Source organism: Salminus brasiliensis, chromosome 6 (assembly GCF_030463535.1).
Source record: "Salminus brasiliensis chromosome 6, fSalBra1.hap2, whole genome shotgun sequence".
Taxonomy (NCBI): Eukaryota; Metazoa; Chordata; class Actinopteri; order Characiformes; family Bryconidae; genus Salminus; species Salminus brasiliensis.
In genome coordinates this window covers 8788574-8816490 of record NC_132883.1, presented here as the reverse complement: position 1 = coordinate 8816490, position 27917 = coordinate 8788574, and the positions used below count along the sequence as shown (strand labels likewise).

Genomic DNA, 27917 nt, shown 5'->3' with positions numbered 1-27917 from the left:
AGCCGCGAAGAAAACGAGCTCATGTCAACAAACCGTGCATATGAATTTAGAGGAGCGGTTCAGTGCAGAGCGGCTGCGGGTTGAAACATAGATCGGCTTGTTCGCTTGTTTTCACTGGATTGTGTTTGTTTGGGTCAAAGCCCAGTCCGCTAAACCGGCGTGCGGACTGTAAACAGCGGGGAAACTGGCTAGGCTAATTAGCAGACAGCGGCGCTTTAGCAGCAGGTTAGGTAGATAGCTAGCTAGCAGCCACACTGTGCAGGTTTAGCAATTGTTTTGGCAAATTCTTTCGTGTTAAACATCAGAACAGTTCTGGATAACTACGTTTTATATTATACTCATATATTAGGTCGATTATGATAATGCATTTTAGCTGACACGGACTGTCTTCTTTAGAAAAGATTAGCCTATTTTTAATGCAACCATGACAACACTGACAAGACAGGACCTTAATTTTGGTCAAGGTAAAGACTCACCTGAACCAGGTTGTTCTTAATAATGTTATGAGAAACGTGGGCAGTGATTTTACACTCATTATTTGTTTCCAAATGTATGTAAATAAGAAATAGGGTGTTAGAATAACTGCTGTGTGATGTAGGTTTCTAATAAAGTAAGTTATATAGCTAGTATATTGTTGCTGTCACACAAAATTGAGAAAGTATCTAAATTTTTGCTGTTTTTCATGTTGGAACCTAATTTAAATCTAGCAGTTAAAAAAAAAAACAAGTAAAATAAAGAAAGTTAAGTAAAATAAACAAATAGTGATGAATGGACCAATAGAAGTGCTCCAAAATTATTTGCAAGAAAAAGACCTATATTTTTGTCTTGTAAGATTTATTTGTCCTGTAAAGTTACAGTAGTTGCGACAATACAAGGTTTTTGTGTGACCGCAATGATTTGGGAGTCATTATAAAAGTGCTATATAATTTTAGGAGATCTGTTGATCTATCTGGTATTGTTTTGCTGTTTTTCAGTGGTGGCTGATATTCTGTGTGAGTTCCTGGAAGTAGCCATCCACCTGATCCTCTATGTTAGAGAAGTCTATCCATCTGGGATATTTCAGAAGAGGAAGAAATACAACGTGCCTGTGCAGGTAGGAGTGGCTCTGCTGAACCTAGCAAACTCTGTTTTTCTTTCATAATAAAGCTGTTTGTAAAAGAGTATTTATTTGACTTTCAGATGTCATGTCACCCTGAGCTGAACCAGTATATCCAGGACACCCTTCACTGTGTAAAACCACTTATTGAGAAGGTAAGGCTAACAGAAGTGGTCCAGTGATGAGAATGTCTACACAAGAAAAGAAACTGCTGGGCAGAAAACCTTACCAAGATTTTCTAGATAGAAGTAATAATTTATCATTTTATATTTCTTATTGTGTCTAAAATACTCCATTTTGCCTAAAAAAATATTATATACCATTTATGATTTAACATTGTTTAAATTATTATACAATATAAATGTGAAATATGACTACAAGTAGTTTTACTTTTGAACAGTAGTGTTCTACTGTGTCAATTTGCAGCTAAAATGCTATTCATTAAGTTTAAGTCATCGAATAGCACGGACTTGATGAAAAAGTCAGTATATGGTACGCACAACCTTTACCGTTTGTCCATTTGTTTTGTGATCTGTAGTTTAGCTTCATGTTGTGTTAATGTTGTTTATGCAGAATGAGGCAGAGAAAGTGGTGGTGGTGATCATGGATAAAGAGCACCACCCAGTGGAGAGATTTGTATTTGAGATCTCACAGCCTCCCCTCCTTTCAATCAGGTCAGTGACAAACTCAATAAACTGTTTTATTTCTAATCTGATCAAATCCCCTTTAAGCCCCCTGCACACTAGGCGGTCTGTCGGCTGTTGGGTGGCAGCAAGTTGTATGGTTGGCCATAGTTTTACATAGTGAGTGGGAATTTGGAAACATTGTGTTTTAGGGTCATGTTTTTTCTTCCTATATTTGTTATATAATTACGAATATGAACCACTTGTGCATTTTATTTGACTGCACAAACATTAACAAGTAGCCTTTTTACTCAGCCAGCACCAAACTAATGGTGGGTTACTTTTACAATTTTTATTTAGCTTCAGCACAGTCGTATTACGGTCATCTGAAAGTAAAACATTCTGTTGCGGATATACATTTTGACAAACTGCTACAGCTCCTTCTAAGGAGAGTTCTTCCCTTCACACAGGGGCATTAATTACCTGTGTGTCAGCGGTTAGCTGCGGCATGTTCAAGTGTGATTATTCGAAGGAAGCATGAGGCAGCTATGAATTAATGGAAGACTATCATCATTTGGTCTTAGTTGGCTCTGGTGCATCAATTTGGTGTGTCTCAACTGTAATGATTAAAGAGAGATTCCACCACTTATCTTATCTACTTATTTGCAACCACTGAAATTGACCGCCTACATTTGCATTTACATTTAAGGCATTTTGCAGACGCTCTTATCCAGAGCGACTTATAAAAGTGCTTTGCTATTTACTTAAGAATAACCTCAGCTAGTTGGAATAGGCTAAATATTCAAAGATACTTCTAAGTTTAGACACTACTAAATAGTCAGTAAGGTGACCACTCTGCTATTTGCCCATGTATTCTCGGAAGAGGTGGGTCTTCAGTCTGTGTTTGAACACCCAGGGGAATGTTGTTCCACCACTTTGGTGCCAGGACAGAAAAAAGCCTAGACGCTTGTCTTCCGTGAATTTTGAGGGTTGGCAGGTCGAGCTGAATCGTACTTGAAGCTCGAAGGGCTGTTGGTGCGGATCGGCTTTTGACCATTGCCATCAAGTATGGAGGGGCTGGTCCAGTCTTGGCTTTGTAGGCCAGCATCAGGGTTTTGAATTTGATGCGGGCAGCTACGGGAAGCCAGTGAAGAGAACACAGCAGTGGAGTCACATGGCTGAATTTAGAAATCCTCCAATATAGTCCTGTGGTGGTGGATGTGGCACCATGTCTGATGGTAATGGGTTCTGTGTGTCTCATGGTTTATTATATTTGTGGTTGCTCTTGCAGCTCTGAGACTCTACTTTCTCATGTGGAGCAACTGCTGCGAGCTGTGATCCTGAAGATCAGTGTGTGTGATGCTGTTTTGGACAACAACCCTCCAGGTAAGTGAGAAACAACAGAGATCTTGCACCCACCCAAGTCATTTTATTTGGAGTTCAGAATAGAAGAGAGAAAGTACTTAGTTCAATCTGATCAGGAAAATAATAACAATACTAAGGTGAACATAATTAAAGCTTAAAGGGTTAAATTTTTTTGTAGAACTGCAGTAAATAACATTTTTAGAAAATATGATGATTTAGTACAAGTAACATACATTACATTGTTTCTTTAAATGGTGTGCTCATTACTCTTTTTAGCAGGATTGTGGGCCCTAAAGGACTGCTTCTACCATTTATAGCAAAAATGAAACCTGAATGTATGCTGCTTATTAATTTACATATTTATTTTCAGTCATATGTATATTGACAGCTGCAGATTAGTGTTGATATTGTAAGTGTAAGCTACACCTAATTAAAAGTTGCATATTTTATAGAAAACAAACCTTAATATGGCAACCTTTTGCTATTTTCTAAGTGCAAGTTTTGTATATTTGCTAAAGTTAACATAAAAAAAAATGTTAAGTGTGAGAACTGTCCCTCAGTCAGTTCTGTTCATGTTGGACAGACTAGTTTTAGGTGCAAGTTATCTGGCTATGACTGTGAAATGCCCCTTTATGGTTATGCATATGATTGATTGTTTATCTTTCTATTGCAGGGTGCACCTTCACTGTCTTAGTTTACACTAGAGAGTCTGCCACCAGAAATATGGAGAAAGTTCAGGTGATAAAGGTTAGCACAGATACACCGTTTTCTCATTCATATGACTTGATTGCAGTGTTACTGATTTGTCCTAATGGTTAATCTCAAGTGTGTGTGTGTGTGTGTGTGTGTGTGTAGGACTTTCCTTGGATTGTAGCAGATGAGCAGGAAGTCCTCATGCAGGAGCCCAAACTCATCCCTCTGAAAACTATGACCTCAGACCTTGTGAAGGTAAGACCAGTAACAACCAATGAGGGACAAAGTTGAGGGCATGTTATACACCGACTTGGATCTAGGTAAGGCTTATAGGAATTATGTTTAGTATGATGGTTATAAGGTAGGGATGCACAATGGCTGGCAGCCCTTGGCAGGTTTGGAAAACCCCAAAATGTATAATCGGTTCGATTCATTATTTGTTATATTTATTGCATGACATGAACCTGTGAATGTAAAGGTAATTTAAGCAGCTATACATGTTTAAATGGATCAGTATATGACTTTCCTAATACTATGATATGTCTTGCTTTTAACAGATGCAGCTTTACGTGGAGGAACGTGCACACAAGGGACAGCCTAGCACAGCATAAACAAAGTGTGCCTTTGAAAAAAAAATAAGTATTTAAGATGAAATTAATGGGGAAGATTTAAAGTGACCTAATCTGACACACATTTCCATTTTATGGACATTTCTTTCTTTCAATTTTTTTAAGCAAAAAAGTCTTTTTTTAAAATACTAGTTTAAGCGCAGAAGATAAATTTGCAATGAAAGTCATCTTAAAGGGCCCATGTCACTGAAAGACCTTGATGTCGTATGTTAACATTGGTAAAGCCTCAAAACATCCCAATGACTCCCGAGTCTATAATGTTGTGAGTGATGTGAATGTGAGTAAAGCTGCAAGAATTGCTCATTTTGAGTGTATTGTTTTTGTGACGTCTCCAAAGCCAACACATTTACATATATCTTTCTGATCTGCCTGCAGACAGCTTTCCTGTTCATGTTAACATTATGAGGAGTGATTCAGCATGGACTACTTTTTGAATGAGACACAATATAATCAGATGAGAGATCATACATATATAAGTGATAAAGATGCAACAACAGTAATATGAAGAGTTTGACAAACGGTCATATAAAACAAATTTTGGTAGGTTTTGTGACCTAAAACTAATTTCAAAAGTGGACCTCAGGGATCAAAATAAAGTACAAGACAAAATGTAGTGGGAAACATTTGGGTACATTCTTATTATGAGGCTGGTTGAGACATTTATGTGTCTGCAATGTCACAAGCTGTTCTACTGTACAGGACCTGTTTTCCACATGCTATGTTCTATATGTGTTTTTCATGAACATCTTATTAAAATGTTTACCTTTTTCAAAGCAGTACCTTTTTTGTGCGTTTGTTCTCAGTTTTCACTGCTCGTACTGATGCATGTCCAGGAAAGGATTGTGAGTCAGGATTAATTTATTTTTTATTTTTTTAATTTTTTTTAGCATTGCTGTGAGGACAACAGTATTCGTGAGATCAGAATGTTGGATGATCACAACACCAACTCATCCAAAAAGTACTGGATGGAGCACCATCATTCCAGACAACACAGTGCCAGTGCTCCAGAGCTCAATGCTGGGGGCTTTAAACCTCTAGCTTATTGGATTTGATGAAGTAATATGTAACATATAGTCCATTACTACCCAACCCTGTCCGTAATGTCCACACCTTACTGGACTTTTATACTTTTAAAGCTTTCTGGTTGGTTGAGCTCATTTAAAGAAACATGTACTGGACAGTCAACTGAAGACCCCAAACTGTGCAGTTGAGGGTTAATAGAGTCCATGTTTGATGTCTTTAGTACAAGGGATGAAGAAAATTTGTAAAGCATGGAAATTAGGTTCAGTTGACAGTTTCCTAATTTATGCTCATCAGTGTCTGAGGGGTTTGCAATGCATAAGCTACTTTTACTTTTACTTTGATGGCTCTGTACCCGCAAACATGGCTTTGTGAGACGGTAATGTGGTCCCTTTTGGATTGGACACACAGAGCTAGTTGAGAGCAAATAATGTCTCATTTGAAGGTAAGAATTTTGCCAATAAATACATGTAGCCGTGCTGGAAGATGATGTGCTATCTATAGCTTTCTCTTTTACCCCAATGTAGTATGGCTGTGGTTAGTGGTTTAGGTCTTATCAGATCTGAATCTCCGAAAACACGTGTGGTTTGTTAGTCCTGTTTCTTTTGTAAAGGTCTATTTGCATTACCATTCATATAAAATTGGGTATTACTATTTTTTCCCCAAACATTGGCACAGTAATACACTTGAAAGGAGCAGAAAACCAGCTCTAAAAAGCTGAATATTTGGAGGGTTTGACCCTGAAACACTATCTACATGAGCATCTACACGAGCAATAGCACTTAGAACTTTCACTTAATCATGATCTAATTAGTGAAAAACTTTCACAAATATTTCTTGTGTAATAATCTAGTAGGTGATTTTTTTGAGGGGCAAATACTGAAAAACATATGAATAAAATATCTAATAAATGATCATTTACTTACTTGTCTTGCTCGTGGTCTACACAGACCACAGACTGACAAAAAGGAAGGGTTTTCACAGATCAGCATGGCCAGTTTAAACATGGTTCATTCATCAGAAAGCTCAACATTTAAAGGTATATGCTTTAGAAAATAAAGCCCTGATGTGTAATAATGGCAGATTACAGCATGAAGAATATTGTCACCTGATTTCTTAAATAAGGAACATGCACCAGTGTTTACACATGTATGTTACTGCATTATAGAGGTACAGCCAATAGCCTTTACTGAACCTTACTGCACTGCTTTCTTTCTGTTGCGAGTTGTCCAAATTTATATATCCTTACTGATGGGACAAAACATTAATTAAAAAAATCCAGACCAGAATAAATTAGTTTAGACCAATGTAAACTAATGCTGGTTTAAGCTAATTTTATTTTCTCTTTTAGACAGATGTATGAACATTTAATGATGGAAAGCCGAACATAAATGGGGAAAAAATAAAATAAATAAATAAATACACACACACACACACACACACACACACACACACACCTCCATAATTATTGGCACCCCTGGTTAAGATGTGTTCTTTAGCTTCTAATAAATTGAGTTTTTTTTCTAAATAATTGTCATGAGCCACTCGGTCTGACAATGACGGGAGAACACTCGCAGGGGATGGACCGAAGCAAGGAGTTTATTGATAACAATAAACCATAAACAAACAGAAATGCAGCACCAGTTACTAGGGATAAGGAAGAACTAAACAAAACTGTGACAAACCATAATGGGCAAACAAAAGGAACACACCTGGGGCTGGTGAGGCACTAGGGCAGTGCTAGCTGCCGGGGCTGAGCCAATACCGCTACTCAGAAACATAAACTATAAACATAAAGCACCTCCTGGTGCTCCAGTACCCCAGCTTACTGAACCGCAGAAGCCTGGCGAGAGATCGCCGCAGACCTGCAGTAGCTCCCTTATGGACCCTGAGATGAGAGATGCCTAGCTAGTTAGCTTCCCCTGCTAAGCTAGCTAGGTAGAGAGAGAATTCTCTTGTACAAGGATGCACTCTACAGACCAGGCCGGTGAATACTGAGTCTCTACCGTTAACTGAATAACCTGGGTGCATGTGGTGCACTAAGGGTAATCCTCAGCAACCAGCAGCTGGCCCTAGCCCTACTTAAATACAGCAGCCCACAGGTGCCCGGGACCGCCTCTGGGGCGGGCGCGGCGGCGCGGGCATGACAGCACCCCCCCCCCCCCCCAGGCGGCCGGGTGGGTCCCCCGACGGGGACGGCCCGGGCGCCGAACCGAAACCATCGTCCCCGAACTTCCCGCGGAGGGTCCCATTTGGTCCGACGAGGCTGATGGACCCCTCTCCCGACACGAGGGTCTCCCATGGACGGGGGCTTGCGACTTCCTGGGACGTCCGCGAGGCCTGGGAGCCGGCTTACTTGGGAACCTTTCATGGAATTCCCGGACCAACGCAGGGTCCAGGACGTGATTGGCTGGTTCCCAGGAACGTTCCTCTGGACCGAACCCCTCCCAGTTGAGCAGGTACTCCCCTCAATCTCCACTGGTTCCGGCGGCCTCGTCCAGGGGTCCAGGTACCAAGGGCTTGAGCCGAGACACATGAAAAACCGGGTGAACATGTGACTGTGGGGGTAGTCGGATACGATAAGCTACTTCATTGATTCTTTTTTCTATGACATAAGGACCAGAGTACTTAACTTTCAGCTTGTGAGAAGGGAGACTAGTCCGGAGGTCCTTCGTGGCCAACCAGACCCGGTCACCTGGTTGGTATGTCGGAGTCCCCCCTCTCTTCCGGTCCGCTTGGGCCTTGTAGCGTCGCAGGAACGTCTGGATGTGCTGGTGGGCTCCGGTCCAGACCGCTTCGCTGCGACGCATCCAAGCATCCACTGCTGGGACTTGGGTCTCCGTGGCAGTCCAGGGGGCCAGCGGAGGTTGCGCACCTCAGTGAGTTCTGGGCAATCTCGGCCCAAACCAGATACCGGGACCAGTCGCTGGGGTAGTCATGACAGTACAGCCGTAGGAACTTCCCCAGCTCCTGGTTAGTGCGCTCGCACTGGCCGTTAGACTGAGGGTGATAACCCGAGGACAGGCTTGCACTCACCCCCAGGTGTTCACAGAAGGCACCCCATACCTTAGACGTGAACTGGGCCCCCCAGTCAGATACTATGTCCTCCGGAATCCCGAAATTCCGGAGGACGTGGTCTACCAAGGCTTGAGCGGTCTGCATTGCTGAGGGCAATGCAGAGAACCCCTCGTGAGAAATGGTCCACTACCGTCATCACCACCGTGTGCCCCTTAGACTTAGGCAGGTCAGTAATGAAGTCAACAGCCAGGTGAGACCACGGACGTTCAGGAACGGGTAGCGGCATGAGCTTCCCCGACGGGAGCGTCTTCGGGGTCTTACATTGAGCACACTCACTGCATGATGCCACTACCCGATGTATATCTGCCCTCATCCCCTCCCACCAATATTTGGGAGAGAGCAGATAGTACGTGCGGGCCTCACCTGGATGACCTGATGCCAGAGAAGCGTGAGCCCAACCGATGAGCTTCTCCCGGAAAGCCCCTGGGACGTAGACCTTGTCCACAGGGCATGATGGGGGCACGGTGGTGCGTTTGAGGGCCTCGTCTATCTCTGTATCCAGGTCCCACTGAATTGCCACGACGGTGACACCCGATGGCAGGATGGGTGCTGGAGCGGTCTCTCCCTCATCCACAGACTGGTGAATACGAGAGAGAGCGTCCGCTTTGGTGTTGCGGGAGCCCGGACGATACGAGATCGTAAATCTGAACCTGGCGAAGAACAGGGGCTTGCCGGGGGTTCAGACACTTGGCATTTCTCAAACTCTAGGTTCTTGTGATCTGTTAATACCAGGAAGGGGTAGGCAGCACCCTCTAACCAATGACGCCACTCTCCGAGCGCCATTTTGACTGCCAGGAGCTCCCTATCCCCTACCCCGTAATTCCGTTCGGCCCCAGTGAGCTTCTTTGAGTAGAACGCCACCGGATGGAGTCTATCATTCTCCCCTCCGTCACCCCGGTGTTGGAGGCATCCACCTCGACCACGAACGGCTTACGGGGATCGGGGTGGCGCAACAGCGGGGCCGACGTGAATGCGCGTTTGAGCGCCTGGAAGGAGTCCTTCGCGGCCGACGTCCACGTGATGCGCCGGGGAGCTCCTTTGAGTAACGACGTTATCGGGGCTGCCAATCTGCTAAAATCCCGGATAAACCGCCGATAAAAATTAGCGAAACCTAGGAACCGCTGGACCTCCTTCACGGAGCCAGGTGACGGCCAGTCCAAGACTGCCTGGACTTTGGTCTGATCCATCTGAACCCCCCGCCCGCTGATAATGTACCCCAGAAAAGGGATCTCATGAACATGGAACACGCACTTCTCTAATTTAGCGAATAGCAGGTGGGCCCTAAGCCTCGCCAGGACCAGACGAACTTGACGGATGTGCGTATACAGGTCCGGGGAGTACACTAGAATGTCATCCAGAAAGACCACCACAAAGCGTCCGAGGTAGTCTTTCAGGACGTCATTTATGAAAGCCTGGAAGACGGAGGGGGTGTTAGCTAACCCATATGGCATAACCCAGTACTGGAAATGCCCCCTGGTGGTCATGAATGCCCTCTTCCATTCGTCCCCCTCCCTGATACGCACCAGGTTGTACGCACTGCGGAGATCCAATTTCGTGAATATCCGGGCTCCCCGCAGCTGCTCAAGAGCGGAAGCCACCAATGGCATATGAAACGGGTACCTATTGGTGATTGCGTTGAGTGCCCGATAATCTATACATGGCCTTAACCCACCCCCACTCTTCCTGATGAAAAAAAAACCCGAAGCCACCGGAGACTTGCATGGAGTGATGTATCCCTGAGCTAAAGCCTCTGAAATGTAGTCCTCCATTGCCCTCTCTTCCTCCCCCATAAGGGGGTAGATCCTGGCTTTAGGTAAAGTGGCCCCTTCAACCAGATCTATGGCGCAATCGTAAGGGCGATGGGGGGGGAGTTTAGCGGCACTGGACTTACTGAACACATCTCGCATATCGTTATACTCCGGTGGCAGGACTACCGTGTTTTCGGGCTCAGGGCTCTCTATGGAGGTAGACATGACCCTAAGAGGGGCTAGGGTAAGGCACTTGTCACAGCAATAAGGGGACCAGGATACAATCTCCCGTTCAGGCCAGGAGATATGAGGGTTATGCTGGCTCAACCAGGGCAGACCTAGTATCATCTCATGCTCGGAGACAGGTAGAACCAGCAGGGACGCCACTTCCTGGTGGAGGAAGCTCACGGCGAGACAAAATCCCTCAGTGCGGTGAGTGATGGGCCGAAGACCCATGGGCTGTCCGTCCAGGGCGGTGATGCGGAGGGGCTTCGGGAGCGGCACGGTCGGGATCCGCAGACGCTGCGCGATGTCAGCTTGCAGGAAGCTGCCCTCCGCTCCACAGTCGATGAGTGCTGAAACGACAAGAGACTGGCTCTGGTAGGAAACCCTGACTGGCAACGTGATCGACCAGGAAACGAGTCCCTGGACGGGCAGACTCACCGCATTGGCGCGAGGGGTCCCTTCCTCACGCTCCTCGGTGAATAGGCAGGATTTCAATGGGAGTCGTCGAGGACAGGCCTTCCTTCCGTGCCCCACAGCCCCACAGTAGTAGCAGAGTCCCTCTCGGCTCCGTCTACTGCGTTCTTCCTGTGTAAGGCCCCGGGAACCCACTTCCATGGGCTCGCAGGTCGTTCCTGCCGACGACGTCGGGGCAGTTCGCCCCTCTGAACCAGCGAGTAGGTCTCCACTCTGGACAGCCGGACCGGTCTGCCTTCCCGGCTTGGCCGCTGAACCCCCAGCTTTCGGGAACCTGGGGTTAGTAGGACGACCAAGAAGCTAGTCTAACCTAATAGCGAGCGCTATAAGCTCATCAAGCTCAAGCGACCCGGCATGCCATCTCCCTCTGCAGACGTGGATTACGTCCGTTGCGGAACAGTGCCACCAAGGCCGGCTGGTTCCATCCGCTACCAGCGGCTAGCGTTCGGAACTCCAGCACATACTGGGCTGCCGGCTTGGAGCCCTGCTCCTTCCGCAGCAGGAGATCGCCCTTAGTGAGCCCCTCTCGGAGGTGTTGGAACACTGCCTTGAACTGCTTCAAATAGTCTGAGAAGGGTTTCTCACTGAGGTCCTCCCAGGTGGCTATGGCCCAGTCCAGAGCTTTTCCAGAGAGTCGGGATATGAGAAAGGTGATCTTCGCCTGGTCAGTGCCGGTTGGGTGATTATTAAAGAAAACCGCACACTGTAGCAAGAACCCCTCGCAAAGCTCTGGATTGCCATGGTACGTATCTGGTCTTCCAACCGGATACGGGCTAGGGGAAGTCGTGACAGGGCTGGGAGGACTAGGGGGCTCCAACGAAGTCTGAACCAGATTCGTGAGCCCCTGGATGCCACCCACTAGTTGGGCGACTTGTTGCTGCTGATCACCCTGTTGCTGCACAAGGCGACCAACCGTCTCTGACACTCTGTAACGTGTGTTGCTGCTGCCCCAGGAATCGACCCTGGGCGCAAACAGCCCGACCCAAGGCCTCCATCCCCGCTGTTCGGAGGCGGTCGGCCGAGGATTCTGTCATGATCCACTCGGTCTGACAATGACGGGAGAACACTCGCAGGGGATGGACCAAAGCAAGGAGTTTATTGATAACAATAAACCATAAACAAACAGAAATGCAGCACCAGTTACTAGGGATAAGGAAGAACTAAACAAAACTGTGACAAACCATAATGGGCAAACAAAAATAACACACCTGGGGCTGGTGAGGCACTAGGGCAGTGCTAGCTGCCGGGGCTGAGCCAATACCGCTACTCAGAAACATAAACTATAAACATAAAGCACCTCCTGGTGCTCCAGTACCCCAGCTTACTGAACCGCAGAAGCCTGGCGAGAGATCGCCGCAGACCTGCAGTAGCTCCCTTATGGACCCTGAGATGAGAGATGCCTAGCTAGTTAGCTTTCCCTGCTAAGCTAGCTAGGTAGAGAGAGAGTTCTCTTGTACAAGGATGCACTCTACAGACCAGGCCGGTGAATACTGAGTCTCTACCGTTAACTGAATAACCTGGGTGCATGTGGTGCACTAAGGGTAATCCTCAGCAAACAGCAGCTGGCCCTAGCCCTACTTAAATACAGCAGCCCACAGGTGTAACACATTAACCAGACAATGAACAGTCACATGACAAACAAAACCAGAAACCAAAATGGCGACGAAGGGAGTCAACCCGAAAGTCCATTTCAACATAAAAGTCCTTCCATGAATAAACACGACATGGTACATTAACAAATAGTTCATTATTTCCTGTGAGCCGCGGCCCGAGGCCGCCTCTGGGGCGGGCGCGGCGGCGCGGGCGTGACAATAATATAGGACCACGATGGAAAAAAGAGTAAAATCCAACCTTTAAAGTGAATTTTAAGGGAAAAAAAATCCCTGACTAAGAAATAATTATTCTTCATAAAATCACCTGTTCCACAATTATTGGCACCCCTAACATTTCTTAGGAAATAAACGTAATTAAAGTATTTCTGTCAATTCTACAGTAGTTTACGAAGTTGATCAGAGTATGTAGGAACATTTAATTAGTAATTCACAACTTCCTGTTTCCCTGGGGTATAAATATGACGTGACACAGAGGCCATTTCTCTTCAACATGGGAAAGACAAAGGAACATACCATTCAAGTAAGGCAGATGTGTGTTGACCTCCACAAGTCAGGCAATGGCTGCAAGAAAATAGCCACTCACCTACACCTGTCCATATCTTTAAAACAACTGGAACAGTGGTAAACAAGCCTGGACGAGGACGCAAGTTTATTTAGCCACCACGCACAGTGAGGAGGATGATAAGAGAAATAAAAAGGTCTCCAAAGCTCACTGTTACAGAATTGCAACAAATGGTAGCTTCTTGGGGTCACAAAGTCTCCAAAACAACCATCAGGCGCTATCTGCATGCCAACAAGCTGTTTGGGAGGCATGCACGGAAAAAACCTTTTCTCACTCACAATCATAAACGCAAACGTTTGCAGTTTGCTAAACAGTACTGGAACTTCAACTGGGACCGTGTGCTTTGGTCAGATGAAACTAAGATAGAGCTTTTTGGCAACAAATGCTCTAAGTGGGTCTGGCGTAACACAAGAGCTGAGTATGCAGAAAAGCACCTCATGCCCACTGTGAAATATGGGGGAGGATCAGTGATGCTGTGGGCCTGTTTCTCTTCCAAAGGCCCTGGGAACCTTGTTAGGGTGCATGGCATCATGAAAGCTTTGAAATACCAGGACATTTTAAAACAAAATCTGGTGGCTTCTGCCCAAAAGCTGAAGATGGGTCATCACTGGGTCTTTCAGCAAGATAATGACCCAAAACATATGGCCAAATCTACACAGAAATGGTTCACCACACACAGAATCAAGCTCCTCCCATGGCCATCTCAGTCCCCAGACCTCAACCCCATTGAAAACATGTGAGGTGAGCTGAAGAGGAGAGTGCAGAGGAGAGGATCCAGGTCGCTGGATGATTTAGAGAGATTGTGCAAAGAGGTATGGTCAAAGATCCCTCTATCTGTATTCTCCCATCTTGTGAAACATTATAAGAGAAGATTAGGTGCTGTTTTGTTGGTAAAAGGGGGTTGAACAAAGTATTAACATCAGGGGTGCCAATAATTATTTCTTAATGTGGCATTTTTTTCCTACTGAATAAATTCACTTGAGTTAAAGGTTGGATTTTATTCTTTTTTTTCCCATCGTGGTCCTATATTAAAAACTCAATTTATTAGAAGCTAAAGAACACATCTTAACCAGGGGTGCCAATAATTATGGAGGGCACTGTATATATAAATATATATATATATATATATATACTCACTTTTTTAATTTAAAATTAAAATGAAGGATGGTGAACACATGTTCAGAGCGGTGGGCAGCCATTGCTGCAGAAAGAGTGAAGGGTCTTGCTCAAGGGCCCAACAGTGAAAGTATAAGGAGTGTTATATCAAACTTTAAATATGTCTAAAGCAGTCACTGCTGTATTTACATTTGAAAATAATTCATTTAAAAAGTCAAGACTATTTATGGCTTACTGACTCACTGGAACACAATCACCCACAAAGTTTCTAAAAAAACATAAAACATCGCACTCCCACAGTGGAAGATTGTGGCTGTGGCTTTTATTTTCCATAAAACACAAGCCAAACACCACCAGCTAACAACTACTCTAACACACTACAGGGACTGATGTACTATACTATACCGCACAAGATGGAAGAAACTGTAACTTGCAAAACTCTGTTCAGATTAATTGAAAAGAAATCTGGATTAGTCTTTCTGTTTGTTTTTTTCCTCTTTGTATAGTCGTACAGCCAAAACCGCTGTGGGAACTAAACCGTGACTCTACAAACCCCATAAGAACAATAAACCACAAACATCTACTTTGAAGCTGAAGGTAAGCATTGAATTACCTTCCACAACAATAAGCTTTTCACCACCTGATGTTTTAAACAAACAGCTAGCTAACAAAATCTGAACATATCAGTAACCGTGAGGCTAATTGAAAAAGCTATGCTCAAATGTAGTACATACAGTTTCTTTAAGCAATACATGTAATATGTTTATATTCATAATATGTTTATAGCAATACATTTTATGTGTTAAAATATAAAACAAAGTGTAACGGGAAGTGATGAAATGTTGCTATGCCAACATACATCACTGCAAGTTCTTCAGTAGCTATTGTGCTATCCACCATTTATCTAATAAATGATCCAGATATTAGTAGTTCCTACCTTTCTGCTTTGCATTGTATTGTTGGATAATAGTGTTCATCGTAACAACACTCTAAACCTGACCGGTTCTGGATATGTATTTTGGATATTAGAGTAATCTCAGCCTTGATATTTTTATCTGTATTTTACCATCAACATTTTCTATAAATCTCAGAAGACGTACACGTCCACTGCTGGTATTGGACAGTAAATGAAAAGGCCATATTTTCTTTTGTAGACATCATAACCTCATAGCTGCCTGCTTCACCATTGTAAAGAAGTTAGAGTTAGTTTAAACTACCTTTTTAATGTGTACTCATGTTTGTATCTCAGCAATTGATTTTAACATTTCATTTTGATGTGAGTTTACTTTTACCATGCACACCCTGTCCTAAGCTAGAATAGCAAGCTGTAAACCATTTCCTGTGAAAGATGCAAATGTGTTGAGAACTCTGAGAACTGTTTCTGCAGGTGTGAGCTGTGGGTGCAGCACATGTAGGTCTGCATGTTCCTGTCTACATAAAAACCATAGTAGAAAGCTAGTAGGAAGCAAAGTAGAGCAAAGTAGGAAAATATTTGGTGGGTGGTGAAGATGGGTGGTGGAGCTATGGGTTCAGAGGAAGGAAATGTCACATACTCCCATTTTCCATATAGAACACTAGAGAACTCTCAAAGTAAAATAAAAAGAAGGGATTTCTTTGAAATAAATAACAACAACAACAAAAGAAATGCAAACAAACCAAAAAAGTTTCTTCAAAATTCTTTTTTTCTGCCACACATGTACAGATGTTTTATAGTCTTGGAGATTGCTTGGGTTTTTTTCTAGCAGTGCACTCACCATGTAAAGAGTAGGCACTTTTAAAAACAGATTCAAGGGTTAACAAAAAGTCAAGATTTTAATTTTCATGACACTTTCATGCTGCTTCTGCAGATGTGAGCTGTGGGTAAAGCATGTACAAGTTTTAGTCCGCTTTTAGTCAGACCACACTCAAATTGAAATTGTGACACAAAATACAACATTAACATTTTAATATATTATATTAAATATATTTAAAATATTACCAAAGTTATGCAAACTGAAAAACATAACTGAGTGAATGTAATGTTTTGTATTAATGTGGCAATGATGTGCATATTTGTTGAAACGTTTAATTAAACATTTCATTACAAAGATTATCAACCTGAGCTGAAGGAGTTATTTTTCTTTCTAGCAGAGGAAGTGTTAGATCTGGATGACAGTGCTTGGAAGCACTTATTAACTCCCAATTCACATGACTTGCTCTCACTACAGTTCTTCATTGTTTTACTTTCTACTTTGCTTCGCTTTTGTGGTGCTATTCACTATGTGTGTTTTTTTGAGAAATATGGGTTCCTCTTTTAAGTCTTGGTTCCTCCCTAAGCTTATTGTCTTTGAGAATGGACACAGAGCAGATCACTGAAGCTGTCTGTCATATTTTCGAAATAAATAAATAATTGTAACTTTTTGTACCAACCATTTTTGTGCTGAGGTTTTGTGTCTCATGGTTCTATTCTCCACAACATCTTCACTGTAACTGAGAAAAGTTCTTAAGCCACTGTAGGTCCATCACAGATCCACCATCTCCTTGTACAACATTTTAAACTACGGCGGAAGAGAAACTAGAGAACTGTGACCGAAATTGAAAGCAGATTCTCGTCTTTGTAATTTTGCAGAAACAAACCTTCTGATCTGAAATGCTGCACGATGCCTGAGCTGAGATTAAGTTTTTTCTAGCAGCGTCTAGCAGGGTAGGTGCATTTCTTTAACATCCCTTTTTTAATTTGAGGGACAGTCTAAATGGGTGTAAATGGTGGAGTCTTAAATGTTAACAAAGAGTCATAACTGTAAGAAGTAGTTATACCATGGTTTTACAGTGCCTGTAAAAATTATTCACCCCATTTGATTGTTATCTTCTTACCCTGATTTTATGTGGAATCATGGTGTGTATAACTTGGCTTTTCTGAGAAGTATTTACCAAAGAAAAACTTTATAACAAAAAAATATATAATGTAAAATAAATGATGCATAAATGCTCCCCTCCTTAATGTGTGTATTTAGTAGATGCCCCTTTGGCTGAAATCACAGCACTGCGTCTGTGTGGATAGGTCTCATCTGGACATTGCAATTTTACTCCATTCCTTTTTGCAAAACTGCAAGTTCAAGTCCAAACTCAAATCCAACCACACATTCTATACTGGATTGAAGTCTGGGCTTTGACTTGGCCACCCCAGAAACCTTTTTGTCTATAAACCACTTCTGTGTAGTTTCAGTATGCCTCGGGTCGTTGTCTTGCTGAAAAATAAATCTGCTTTAAAATAAGACTGTATCAGATTGTCCTAAAGGATTTCCTTAAATTTGACATGTTGGTCTCATCAGACCAAAGAACCTTCTTCCAGCTGACATTGGAGTCTCCCACTTGCCTTTGGGCGAAATGTAGTCAAGATTTAATATAAGTTTATAATAAGTTTAATAACAGTGGCTTTGTTTTTGCTGCTGAAGCTTTTAACTGTTGTTTTTTATGTTTGTTTTCCTAAAAGCCAATTTATATTGATCATGATTCCATTGATAAAAGCTAAAACATGGGTCAACATTTAAAAGGGGTGAATACATTTTCTAAGCACTGAATATATTATAAGATTTATATATCATTGCTGTCATTCAAAAACCTTGTGTCACACCTTGTGTTTTTCTTTTTGACATTATTTAATTTGACATAAAATGTCATGATAAATGGACCAATAGAAATCTTTTGAATTAAATCTTTTTACATTAACTTCCATTGAAGGTTAAGAAGATTGTTCCCTTATTGCTTTTATAAATGGAATCATATGACTCAGTCTCACCCATCTGTATTTCTTTCACTGTATTTTAGAAGATTTTTCTGCACTTGCGAACTGCCATGCGATTAATTGATCACATCACTGTGTGGTTAGCATTCCTTAAGCTCACTATACTAATGATCTGCCAAGCATGTAGAAGTGCTGAATATAAAATTAATGGTGAATGCTGCCCGATGTGTGCTGCTGGTAAGACAACACGTTCTTTTTGACCTATTTTGCAAATAATTAATTTTAATTAATTACTTTATATATATTAAACACAATATAATTCTCATTAGATTTTTAATTTCAACATCAGCGAAGTGCCATGACCTTGTGACTGCTTTTAGAAGAGTGAAGAATTCACATTAATGTTCGAATGTATTACAATAGATCTTGCATGGTGGAGAAGTATAACTGGCCTGTGTGCATGTTAAAAGGTTGAATGTTTTGCAGGATACCGTGTGCACACCCACTGCTTAGGAGATTTGAGCACAACATGTGCAGCATGTGTCCAGTTAACCTACACTGATGTTCCAAATGGATTGACAAAGTGTCTCTCCTGCACTGTGTGTGATGAAGGTAAAGACAGCCCCACTGTGTGAAACTGCTGTCTAATGAAAAATGTGTAAAGCCAATTTTGTCAATTTTTTGTTCATTAAGTTTACTCCATCATTTCTCCACCCGCTGCTCTGTACACAGTGTAAATACTTCAGAATGATGGATAGACCAATAGAAACACTCTTAATAAACTATTTAACATTATTTTACATTGGCGTCTATTTAAAATGAAGGACATTTTTGCCTTCTTCAATAAAGTCCCCGTTTTGGGGATATATATTTTTTATTGGACAGTGACAATATTCAACATTCAATCTAAGCACCAGTTTAATCATTTACTAAAAGAAAGTTCATGTTTTTCATTGTTAGTTGTTATTGTTCTTTTTCCCCAGGCAGTGGATTAAGAATAAAGAGAGCATGTAGTTCAACTGCAGATACACTGTGCGAGCCTCTCCTGGGATATTATTGTATAGACATTCATGGTAGCAACTGCAGAAAAGCCAAAAAGCACTCCACCTGCCTTCCTGGACAATACATCAACCATACTGGTCAGTCTATACAGCTGTAATTAGTGAAGCTGTCCTGGAATTCCTGTTATACCCTTTAACCCTTAAACGACCAGGACTCATCCAGGCCTCTATTGCTCATTCCTATAGAACTCTTTCTTACTGTACATTGAAGCGTAGGGTGTACTGCTAGTTTTAGGTTGCCTGTGTATTATAGCTGTGTAGTAGTTGTTGCATTACAGTATGTTGACATTATGTGGTGTAGGTTATGATGGATCAAGTCACTAAGTCTTGTGTATTTCTAGGGACGGAGTTTACAGATACCATATGCCAAGAATGCCCAGAATATACATACTCAAATGGCTCTTTCACATTCTGCAAACCACACAAAAAGTGAGTATGGTGTGTAATGTATGTAAATGCAGTTGGTTCGTTCTTTTGAATCTAAACATCATCTGTACTCTCATTACTCTTCACAGGTGTGAATCCACAGGGAGGATAACTATCACACTGGGAACAAAGACTACTGATTCTGAATGCATTGATAAGCGTTCTAACCTTTCCTTCATAATCTCTGCTTCTTCACTAGTGTTGGTGATATCAGGGGTGTCATTACGCATCATTTATTTAGAAAGTAAAAGAAGAACTGAAGGTGTACATAGAGAAAATGTGTCATCCACTTCTGCTCAGAGTGATGTAGAACGAGTTAAAGGTCTGGTTAAGCCTCAACAGAGCTCTGGGTTGGATCAGATACGTGATGTGTCTATAGAGGGGGAATATTCACATGAATGTAAAGACTGTTCAAAGACTGTCACACAACTTTTCCCATGTTCTGTTTCCAATGGAATTTCACATCTATAAATAAATCTATTTTTATCTTTGTTTCGACTGTTGGTTTGCTCTTTTTGAAACTAAACCTGGACAGCAGATGAGCTACACTATATGGAGGAATTTTGAGGCACCTGCTGCATTGTTTCTTCTGTAATTAATTAATTAACTATTATGAAATAAGAGTTTAATCTGCTTTTGTTGAAACTCTTTTTGTTGTAACCGTCTCCTGTCTAGAGCAGGCCTTTGACTAGGTTTTGGAGCATTGCTGTGAGGATTTGATATCATTCAGAGATAAGAGCATTAGTGAGGTCAGGATGTTAGATTATCACCACCCCACCTCACCCCCAACTCCCAACTCATCCCAAAAGGACTGGATGGAGCATCAACCATCATTCCAGAGAACCACAGTTCCACTGCTCCACAGCTCAATGCTGGGGGCTTTATACCCCTCTAGCCCACGCATGGCAGTAGGCATGGTGCCAATAGGTTAATGTTTATCGGCTCCAAAAAAGTCCAGTTCTATTTTCAGTACTTCTCTACAGAGACTAGACAAGATGTGTGTTTGCAATTAATTGCATTTGTGTCAGCAATGGGTGCAATGCCCACTTCCCAAAATTACATGGTAGGTGAACTAGCCATGCTGAATTGTTTTGAGTTTGAGAGTAAAGGGGTATATGTGGTACCCTGCAATAGACTGGCGCCCTCTACAGGGTGTATTTCTCCCTTGCACTCAGGGATGTGGTGCGACAGCTAGTGTGTGGGCAATAAACTATTCAGTTAACCAACTACTACAAAAAAATATTAAAATAAAAATAGAAATAGAACTGAATACTGAATTATTTATTTTTTTTAGATAGAGTTTTTCACTTTTCATGTAAAGCTGACATTTTGAAGATTTTGCACAACAACAATGATTTGTTTAATGTGAATAAAGACTGACTTTGTCTTTATTTACATTACTGGGGTCTACAGTTCCTCGACAGCTGATATGGGAACTTTCTTTCCAAGATCCTCATCATATTATTCAGGGGATCCATCGAGAGCTCCTGACCAGCTGGGTCACTCTGGTTTGTTTCTGGCAACATATCAAACCACAGGGTCTTGTAATGGATAATGAAAATTGGCGGTATTGGAGAGATATTGGAGTATCTCTACGCTCCACAGCGAAACTATTCCACATATTCTGTATTAGTAAGGCCAGCAACATTGTTGATGCCCTCTTTGCCCTTTTTCACATTGTTACCGTTTACTATGCAATACTTTTTTTTAAATGCAAAAACCATGATTCTCTTTCTCTTTGGCTCAGATAGTTAACATCTCTCCTGCCTGATACTCTTAATATCTGGTGACTGTCACAGTAGTCACAAATGACTGAATTCTTACCACTGAATGCAGAAATGTAGTGTAGCATCACAACACATCACAGGGCACTGACAAAGGTTATGGTTTGTAGCCATGTGACTCACAACATAAACCACAAGGCAAAACAAAGTTGTAAATTTAGCCTGATAGTTATTTTGGCTAATCCCTCCAGCAGCCAATCAGACATTGTTTAAATGTGGCCTGACATATGTATGTCAACACCGCTGTTTTGATTCATGGTGAGAAAGTCCATCAGATGTGCATCATTATTTGTAGTCAATCCAGAAGAACTGCTTGCAGCATTTATGCCACAACATTAATTAATAGTTTTCTCACTCTTAAATAAATAAAGATTGCTATGTGTCACGTATCATTATATAACCCTCCATTAGAGCAAGTCTAAGGGTTAATGCAGCTTAGGAGGTGAGGTAGGGCATGGAATCCTGGCCTTCAGGTTTTTTAACATCTTTTGTCAGTAAGAAACAAAGCAAGACATTCCAGGCATACTATAAAGTGCAGCATTTTATCTGTTACCATAAAAAAATGAAGACGAGATCACTGTCCCAAGTCAGTGAGGTGACCTTAAAAAATCTGTTTCAGGAAATTTGAGCGTTTAAGTCATCGATTCTAAACATATACAAAAGTCACTTAATAGGTGTCCTCCCCAGTCAGCTGCTCCAGCAATGGAACCTATAGTATTAGTAGTGTTTTCCCCTAAACCCCCCTACCCTAAATTACAGGTTTATTATTCTGTTATTCAGCCTAACCTTTATTATTTAAGACCTCCTACACAGTAATAGTATACAGTACTGAGTATTTAAGACCTGTTATACAGTAATATTATATAGTATTAAGTATTTAAGACCTACTATATAGTAATAGTATATAGTATTGAGTATTTAAGACCTGTTATACAGTTATAATATATAGTACTGAGTATTTAAAACCAATTATACAGCAATAGTATATCGTATTGAGCAACTACTGAGAAGGGATAACCAATATTCTTCAAAGACAGAAAACCAGTGTGCTTTAGTATATAACTTAATTAAGGGATAAATAGAGGTTGGAATAATGGATTGGAAATTATGTTGTTTGGTACATAACCCCACATAAACATCAACAAAAGTGAAGAAGAAATTAAAAAATAATAGAGACTTGTCAGATTTGAGCTTTTTTATGACATATTATTCACTGCTGCAAATGACAAAGACTTAACTATTATGGAACTAGTGAGTAAGTTCTATTCTAATGTTGTTTAGCAATTCTAAAACTTTAATGTTAAACAATATTAATTTTAAGACCTCCAGAAATTATTCAGTTGGTCATACAAAAAAAAATGCAGTTTGCAATTAAGCATCATAACAACAAACTCAAGCAACAAACTCCATCAATCATACATAGACATGACACCAACCTGCTTAACTGATTATCAGTAAAAGTGTGGGGCTTGGTTTAGGCCCTCTCAGTGAATATGCATGAGCTCCTCTTTTAGATCAGAGAAACAGAAAGTACACTCGTGGACTGCACTGCTGAACACACGCCGCTGGATGTTTGGGAGCTGTTCAAGGTGCAAGAAGGAGTTTACTGATGCTAAACTAAACGAAGAGGCTCAGTAGCTTATTCACACAGCTGATCTGGAGAAGCTTCAAAAGTAAGAACTTAAAAAAAAATAAATGAACTAGAAAAAAGTAGCAGTCCCAGCTTAAGCATTAGGGCTAGTAGATCTAAGAAGCCTTTTATACCAAGACAAAAATGGTAAATGTATTCATTGTTTTTGACGGTAATAGACTCTGTAATTGAGAACATTGAGATATATCTGAGTGTGAATCATAACATCTCTGTCTGTTATTAATTCTCTGAACTGTTAAAAGCATGGTAAAAAGATAGCAATGCAGCAGTTGGACATTAAGTGGACATTCACTTTTTACTTTATTTTCTTTATTGCAAGAAGGATCTAACACACGGTCGAGATGGCGTGCAGTTTGAAGATTTTTGTTATTGCTGCAGTTTTCTCCCTGAGTTTTGAGCTCTGCTTTGGCAAGTGTGACCGATCTAAATATGAGACAGATGAAGGATGCTGCTCCAAGTGTAAAGCTGGTAAATCACAATGCTTGGGAATTAAGGGAAGCTGTGGTGTGATGAAAGTGCAGTATCTCAGTATATGCAGTATTTAATTTTTTGAAATGTGTATTTAGGGAACCGTGTTCACAAGCATTGCAGTGAGAATACCCCCACTTCTTGTACTCCATGTCCCGAATCAACCTATGCTTCCGAACCCAATGGCCTCAAACAATGCACAATATGTACAGCGTGTGACCCGGGTACGTCTGTCCCTTGCTTGCTTTTACATGTATTAATATGTCCTGAAAACAACATAGAACACTGTTGTTTGTGTTTTCTACAGGTCAGGGTCTAAAAGTAAGGTCTGCCTGCACTCAATCATCAGATGCAGTGTGTGAACCACGGGATGGATATTACTGTACTAATCAAAATGGAGACAAATGTACACAAGCTGTGGAACATAAAAAATGCCGTCCTGGACAGTACATAAAGCATGGAGGTTGGTGTGGTGTATCTGTGTAAACAAAAACTCAGCATTAACAACCATTGTCATTCTTCACATGACTGGGTTGCATCAGTGCCACCCACTGTATGCACCGTGACTCAGCAGGATTTGTACATTTGCAGGAAATGCATTCAAAGACACTGAATGTGACGAATGCACAAATGGCACCTACTCAGATGGCTCTTTTCAAATGTGTAAGGGACATTCAAAGTAAGTGGTGTGTTATCAACTGTCACTGATTATTCATATGAGCTACAATTGGGATGTGTGGTCATTTGTGTATATTTTTATATTTACAGTACAGTGCATTTGTTTTGGTGCCTAAGTATTTAAAACCATTTATTGCATCAATAAGAGCACTGTTGCTTATTCAATTCCATCAGCAGCTTACCTGATTTAACATCATTAACCCCTAACAACACCTATGGAGTTCTATTACCAAAGAAAAGCCCCACCAGTTTGTACTGAAGTCCCTGTAGCCTTTCTGCATTAAGCACTGATTCACCAAACCAGGTGTTGGATGATGACTATAAATAATACTAGATTCCCAAGAGGAGAGTATTGGAGATGTTTTAATGAACACATTCATTCTTTTTTTATGAACAGTATGTGTATTTATTGTAATATTAGTGTTTTACTGAGCAAATATACACTACTGTATTTCTCTGCAGCTTATGCTAGAGAGAACCTGTCGAGTCATTGTTGAGTTTCAGCCCCTGTTATACCTGCTTAACCAGAGCGATTATCAGAAAGATGATCTCAGCAGTACTTCTGGTAAACGTCACAGGGAGAGATCAGATTACTTCATTATTTATTTTTATTCAATCTGACAGATGTGAAGGTTTGGGACGCTCCGAAGTAAGACCAGGCTCGCGTTCTTCTGACACTGAATGTGTAACTAAACTTTCAGCTGGGGTCATTGCTGGAATCACCATTTCTGTTCTTCTTGTAGTTGCTATTGTAGTTGGGGCTATAGTGGCAATTATCATATGTCTCATAAAGAGACATAAGACTGTCCAACCCCCAGGTAATGGTTTTTATATGTTTACTTAACCCTCACACAAAAACCTCCACAAAAACTTCTCATCTTTTCATGTTCCATTTTTGAACTTGATTGAATATCATTTGTTTTCAGCGTACACACCTAAGGATGATCCGGAACAGGTATGTATTATTTTGGTGTTATTGAATGTATTTCTGTCCTGTTCTGGATATTATTTTCTTTTATATTTTTTTGATCATGAAAAGTTTTGTTGATTCATGTTTTTGTATATAATTGCCATTTTAGATTAGCGCTCTTCATGTTTTTCAGGGTTTCAGTGTGCATTTGCCACTGTATGCTATGTAGTATTTGTGCAGTGCAGAGATGGCAAACCTTTAGGTCGGAAGTTGGTTGTGACACGTCTGTTATTCCATTCATCACATTTTCTTTTTGTCTCTTTCAGTGTAAAACAGAAAAAGGGGATTTGTGGGGGATTGTACAGGTCTTTCAGAAGTTGAGCATTACTAAAGTTTATGTGGATGATGCTCTGCCAAGCATCCAGAAGAGCTGAATATCAGTGTAAAGAAATACTGCCAAATGTATTCGATAGGTAAGAGCTTCACATTAATGTTTAATCAGATGTTTAATCAGATCACACATCACAGTTACATTGGAATTGCGCAAACATGACTTATGTGACAACACTGACTTTATTAGTCAGCAACCAATCAGTTTATTATTATTACAACTTTATTATTAGTAACCAGTGATGTAACTGTTGTCAGTGCCAGTACTGAACCTTTTCAGTAGTACTTTGAAACTACACACTTAAAAATAGAGACCCTTCAAAGGGTTCTTTAAGCAATGCCACAGCAGAACCACATTTCTTGTTTCATAAAGAACTATATTTGTAATAGAGATGTGTGAGTGTGAAGAATTTAGAAGAAGATTCTTTAGCCCTTCAAATGGTTCTTCACATTCTTCACAGCTAAAAAGGTGGTGAGCACTGATGCCTTCAATGGCGTTTTTGTTTATGCATGTTTTATTTGTACTTTTGTTTATTTGTTGTAATTACTTACCACTAATCACATGAATTGTTGTCATGGTATCCATCAAAAACACTTGAAAGATTGCTAAATTTGCTTCTACACTAGGTGTTAATAGGAGACAGACATGTTGTTTGACTTTGGCTTGTTGCAAAACTAGGATTAAGTTTTTATGATGTCAGTGGTGGGCATACAAATGGAGCACATTCATTTTTGTTTTGCCACTGTGGGTTTAATGAGATTATTCCAGAAACTGTGCTTAACCTAAACATAAATGGTCAAGTGTATTAAACCTTTGCATTACATGTATTACATTAAAATGAATGTACAAACTATATATTATCATTTGATATTTTGCCAAAAAATAACCTCTATTTTGATCTCTTTCACTGTTAGAACCTCTGATCACATTATTCAATAAAAACCTGCACTCGGCTCTGGCCTTTCCTGGTCTCATGTTACAAGCATCCTTCAAGCCATTTTAAAACCAGTAGCAATGTAGCATGAACAGCAAACTGTTCCTAAAAATCACATAGAAGAAGCAGAGGTGACCTATAAGTTAGGTTTTAAAACAATGCTAGAAATAAATAGTATTGTTAGTAGTAGTTTATTTACACAATTTAAAAGTACTCTTAAGACAAAACATAAATAAAAACATATAGGCTTATATGATGCTTCTACCTAAATGATAATACAATTTCACAATAATCCACAATATCAAATATATCAAAAACAATTTCACAAAAAGGACATCAAATAAACCCAAATAATTTCAACACAACAAAACAAAAACCTGTGTGTATACATATATATGCATTGTTTATGTGCGTGAACACATCTTTATGCATATGTTTGCAAGATTAATAAATATGTTCATCTGTAAAGTTAATGTACCCATGCTAAGAAAAAATGTCACAATAAAAAATAAGTAAACATAGATTTAAAAAAATAGAAAAGTTACACTACATTTGTCAAATGGTTTTAAGCATTGTTTATGAAATGTTATAGATTTACATTTTTCTTATTTATAAATAATAAGTAAAAGTATTATTATTACTGATACTACTACTACTACTACTACTACTAATAATAATAATGATAATAATGATAATAATAATAATGCACATGTCTTTATTGACCATCAGTTTACCATAAACACATTAGCAGTGTATAAATAACACTTGATCCTAGCTATTAAAAGCTGGAACAAGGGCATCCGAGCTAACTTGCCATGGTTATCGTAAGCAGATTTATGACATTCGTAGGGTAAGTTAACTGTAGATCAAGTCATGGTTGGACTTTCCTGCATTTGTCGGAGATGTACAGGTACTAAATAGAATGACTGATCTGAACATACATATTCAGACGATGTTGTGTGTGTGTGTGTGTTTGTGTGTGCTAGGCTTGTTCTTTGGATCTAAGTGAGTTTTTTTCTGTTCTTCACAGGTCTAAATCTACATGGCAGGTTAAACCTACACTGGGAGCAAAATCAGCCCACTCTGACTGCACTGATAAACACTTGCATTTTTCTTTCTTAATCACATTTTCTTAGCAAGTGTTAATAATAAAAAAAATCACATTCTGCATATTTTGATATGTTATGCTATGTATATCCTACATCTATGTATATCCAAATCATGAAACCAGGGGCAGGAATATAGTTTTTACCCCAGCCTCTCTGCTGGAGTCTAACCGCTGCTTCACTAGATGTTGGGGCATTGTTGTGTGGCCATGACTGCATTTAGCCAGAAGAGCCACAATCTGTGATGTCAGGAACTGATGTTGGATGATTAGGTTTGCATTTAAACTCGTCCCAAAGGTAGATCACTTCAGGGAACGCAGTTCCACTGCTCCACAGCCCACAGAGGGTTTTTTATACTTCTCTAGTTGATGCCTGCTTGACATTGGGCAGTGTGCTCTTATGCTGAAGTGTGGCGCCACCAGGGCATTCTATTACATTGCTAAGATGCGTGTCCACAGTTATAAGTCTGGGTTATTGGATTTTACTGATCATAATTGAATTTGCTGTGATTCATCATATATTTACAAGTCCTCATTTAAACT

At 40.8% G+C, this 27917-nt stretch overlaps 3 protein-coding genes across 3 annotated transcripts; all 3 read left to right on the top strand.

The window, feature by feature from the left end:
- The first annotated feature begins 4 nt into the window (after positions 1 to 4).
- Positions 5 to 5182, top strand: mad2l2 (mitotic arrest deficient 2 like 2). Its single transcript, XM_072680843.1, has 8 exons — positions 5 to 464; positions 975 to 1093; positions 1180 to 1251; positions 1670 to 1770; positions 3011 to 3105; positions 3758 to 3831; positions 3940 to 4032; positions 4335 to 5182. The coding sequence occupies exons 1-8, from the start codon at positions 425 to 427 to the stop codon at positions 4386 to 4388; spliced, it is 648 nt and encodes a 215-aa protein (XP_072536944.1). The 5' UTR covers positions 5 to 424; the 3' UTR covers positions 4389 to 5182.
- Positions 5183 to 5799: 617 nt separating this feature from the next.
- On the top strand, positions 5800 to 19924 carry LOC140557072 (tumor necrosis factor receptor superfamily member 5-like). The gene is made up of 7 exons (XM_072681206.1): positions 5800 to 5871; positions 14749 to 14839; positions 16851 to 18203; positions 18453 to 18578; positions 18950 to 19105; positions 19369 to 19456; positions 19543 to 19924. Exons 3-7 carry the CDS (start codon positions 18077 to 18079, stop codon positions 19922 to 19924), a joined length of 879 nt encoding a protein of 292 aa, XP_072537307.1. The 5' UTR covers positions 5800 to 5871; positions 14749 to 14839; positions 16851 to 18076.
- A 3305-nt stretch (positions 19925 to 23229) lies between these two features.
- On the top strand, positions 23230 to 27362 carry LOC140556776 (tumor necrosis factor receptor superfamily member 14-like). Its single transcript, XM_072680842.1, has 8 exons — positions 23230 to 23356; positions 23455 to 23580; positions 23664 to 23819; positions 23948 to 24035; positions 24659 to 24852; positions 24961 to 24989; positions 25271 to 25417; positions 27300 to 27362. The coding sequence occupies exons 1-7, from the start codon at positions 23230 to 23232 to the stop codon at positions 25376 to 25378; spliced, it is 828 nt and encodes a 275-aa protein (XP_072536943.1). The 3' UTR covers positions 25379 to 25417; positions 27300 to 27362.
- The last annotated feature ends 555 nt before the right edge of the window (positions 27363 to 27917 follow it).

Coding starts and splice junctions, on each gene's coding strand:
- LOC140556776 (XM_072680842.1), top strand. CDS start 23,230: ATGGCGTGCAGTTTGAAGATTTTTGTTATTGCTGCAGTTTTCTCCCTG. Junction 24,036..24,658: donor ATGTGTAAGGGACATTCAAA/GTAAGTGGTGTG, acceptor TCAATCTGACAG/ATGTGAAGGTTTGGGACGCT. Junction 24,853..24,960: donor TAAGACTGTCCAACCCCCAG/GTAATGGTTTTT, acceptor ATTTGTTTTCAG/CGTACACACCTAAGGATGAT.
- LOC140557072 (XM_072681206.1), top strand. CDS start 18,077: ATGCGATTAATTGATCACATCACTGTGTGGTTAGCATTCCTTAAGCTC. Junction 18,204..18,452: donor CTGCCCGATGTGTGCTGCTG/GTAAGACAACAC, acceptor AATGTTTTGCAG/GATACCGTGTGCACACCCAC. Junction 19,106..19,368: donor ACAATACATCAACCATACTG/GTCAGTCTATAC, acceptor GTGTATTTCTAG/GGACGGAGTTTACAGATACC.
- mad2l2 (XM_072680843.1), top strand. CDS start 425: ATGACAACACTGACAAGACAGGACCTTAATTTTGGTCAAG. Junction 1,094..1,179: donor AATACAACGTGCCTGTGCAG/GTAGGAGTGGCT, acceptor TTTGACTTTCAG/ATGTCATGTCACCCTGAGCT. Junction 4,033..4,334: donor TGACCTCAGACCTTGTGAAG/GTAAGACCAGTA, acceptor TGCTTTTAACAG/ATGCAGCTTTACGTGGAGGA.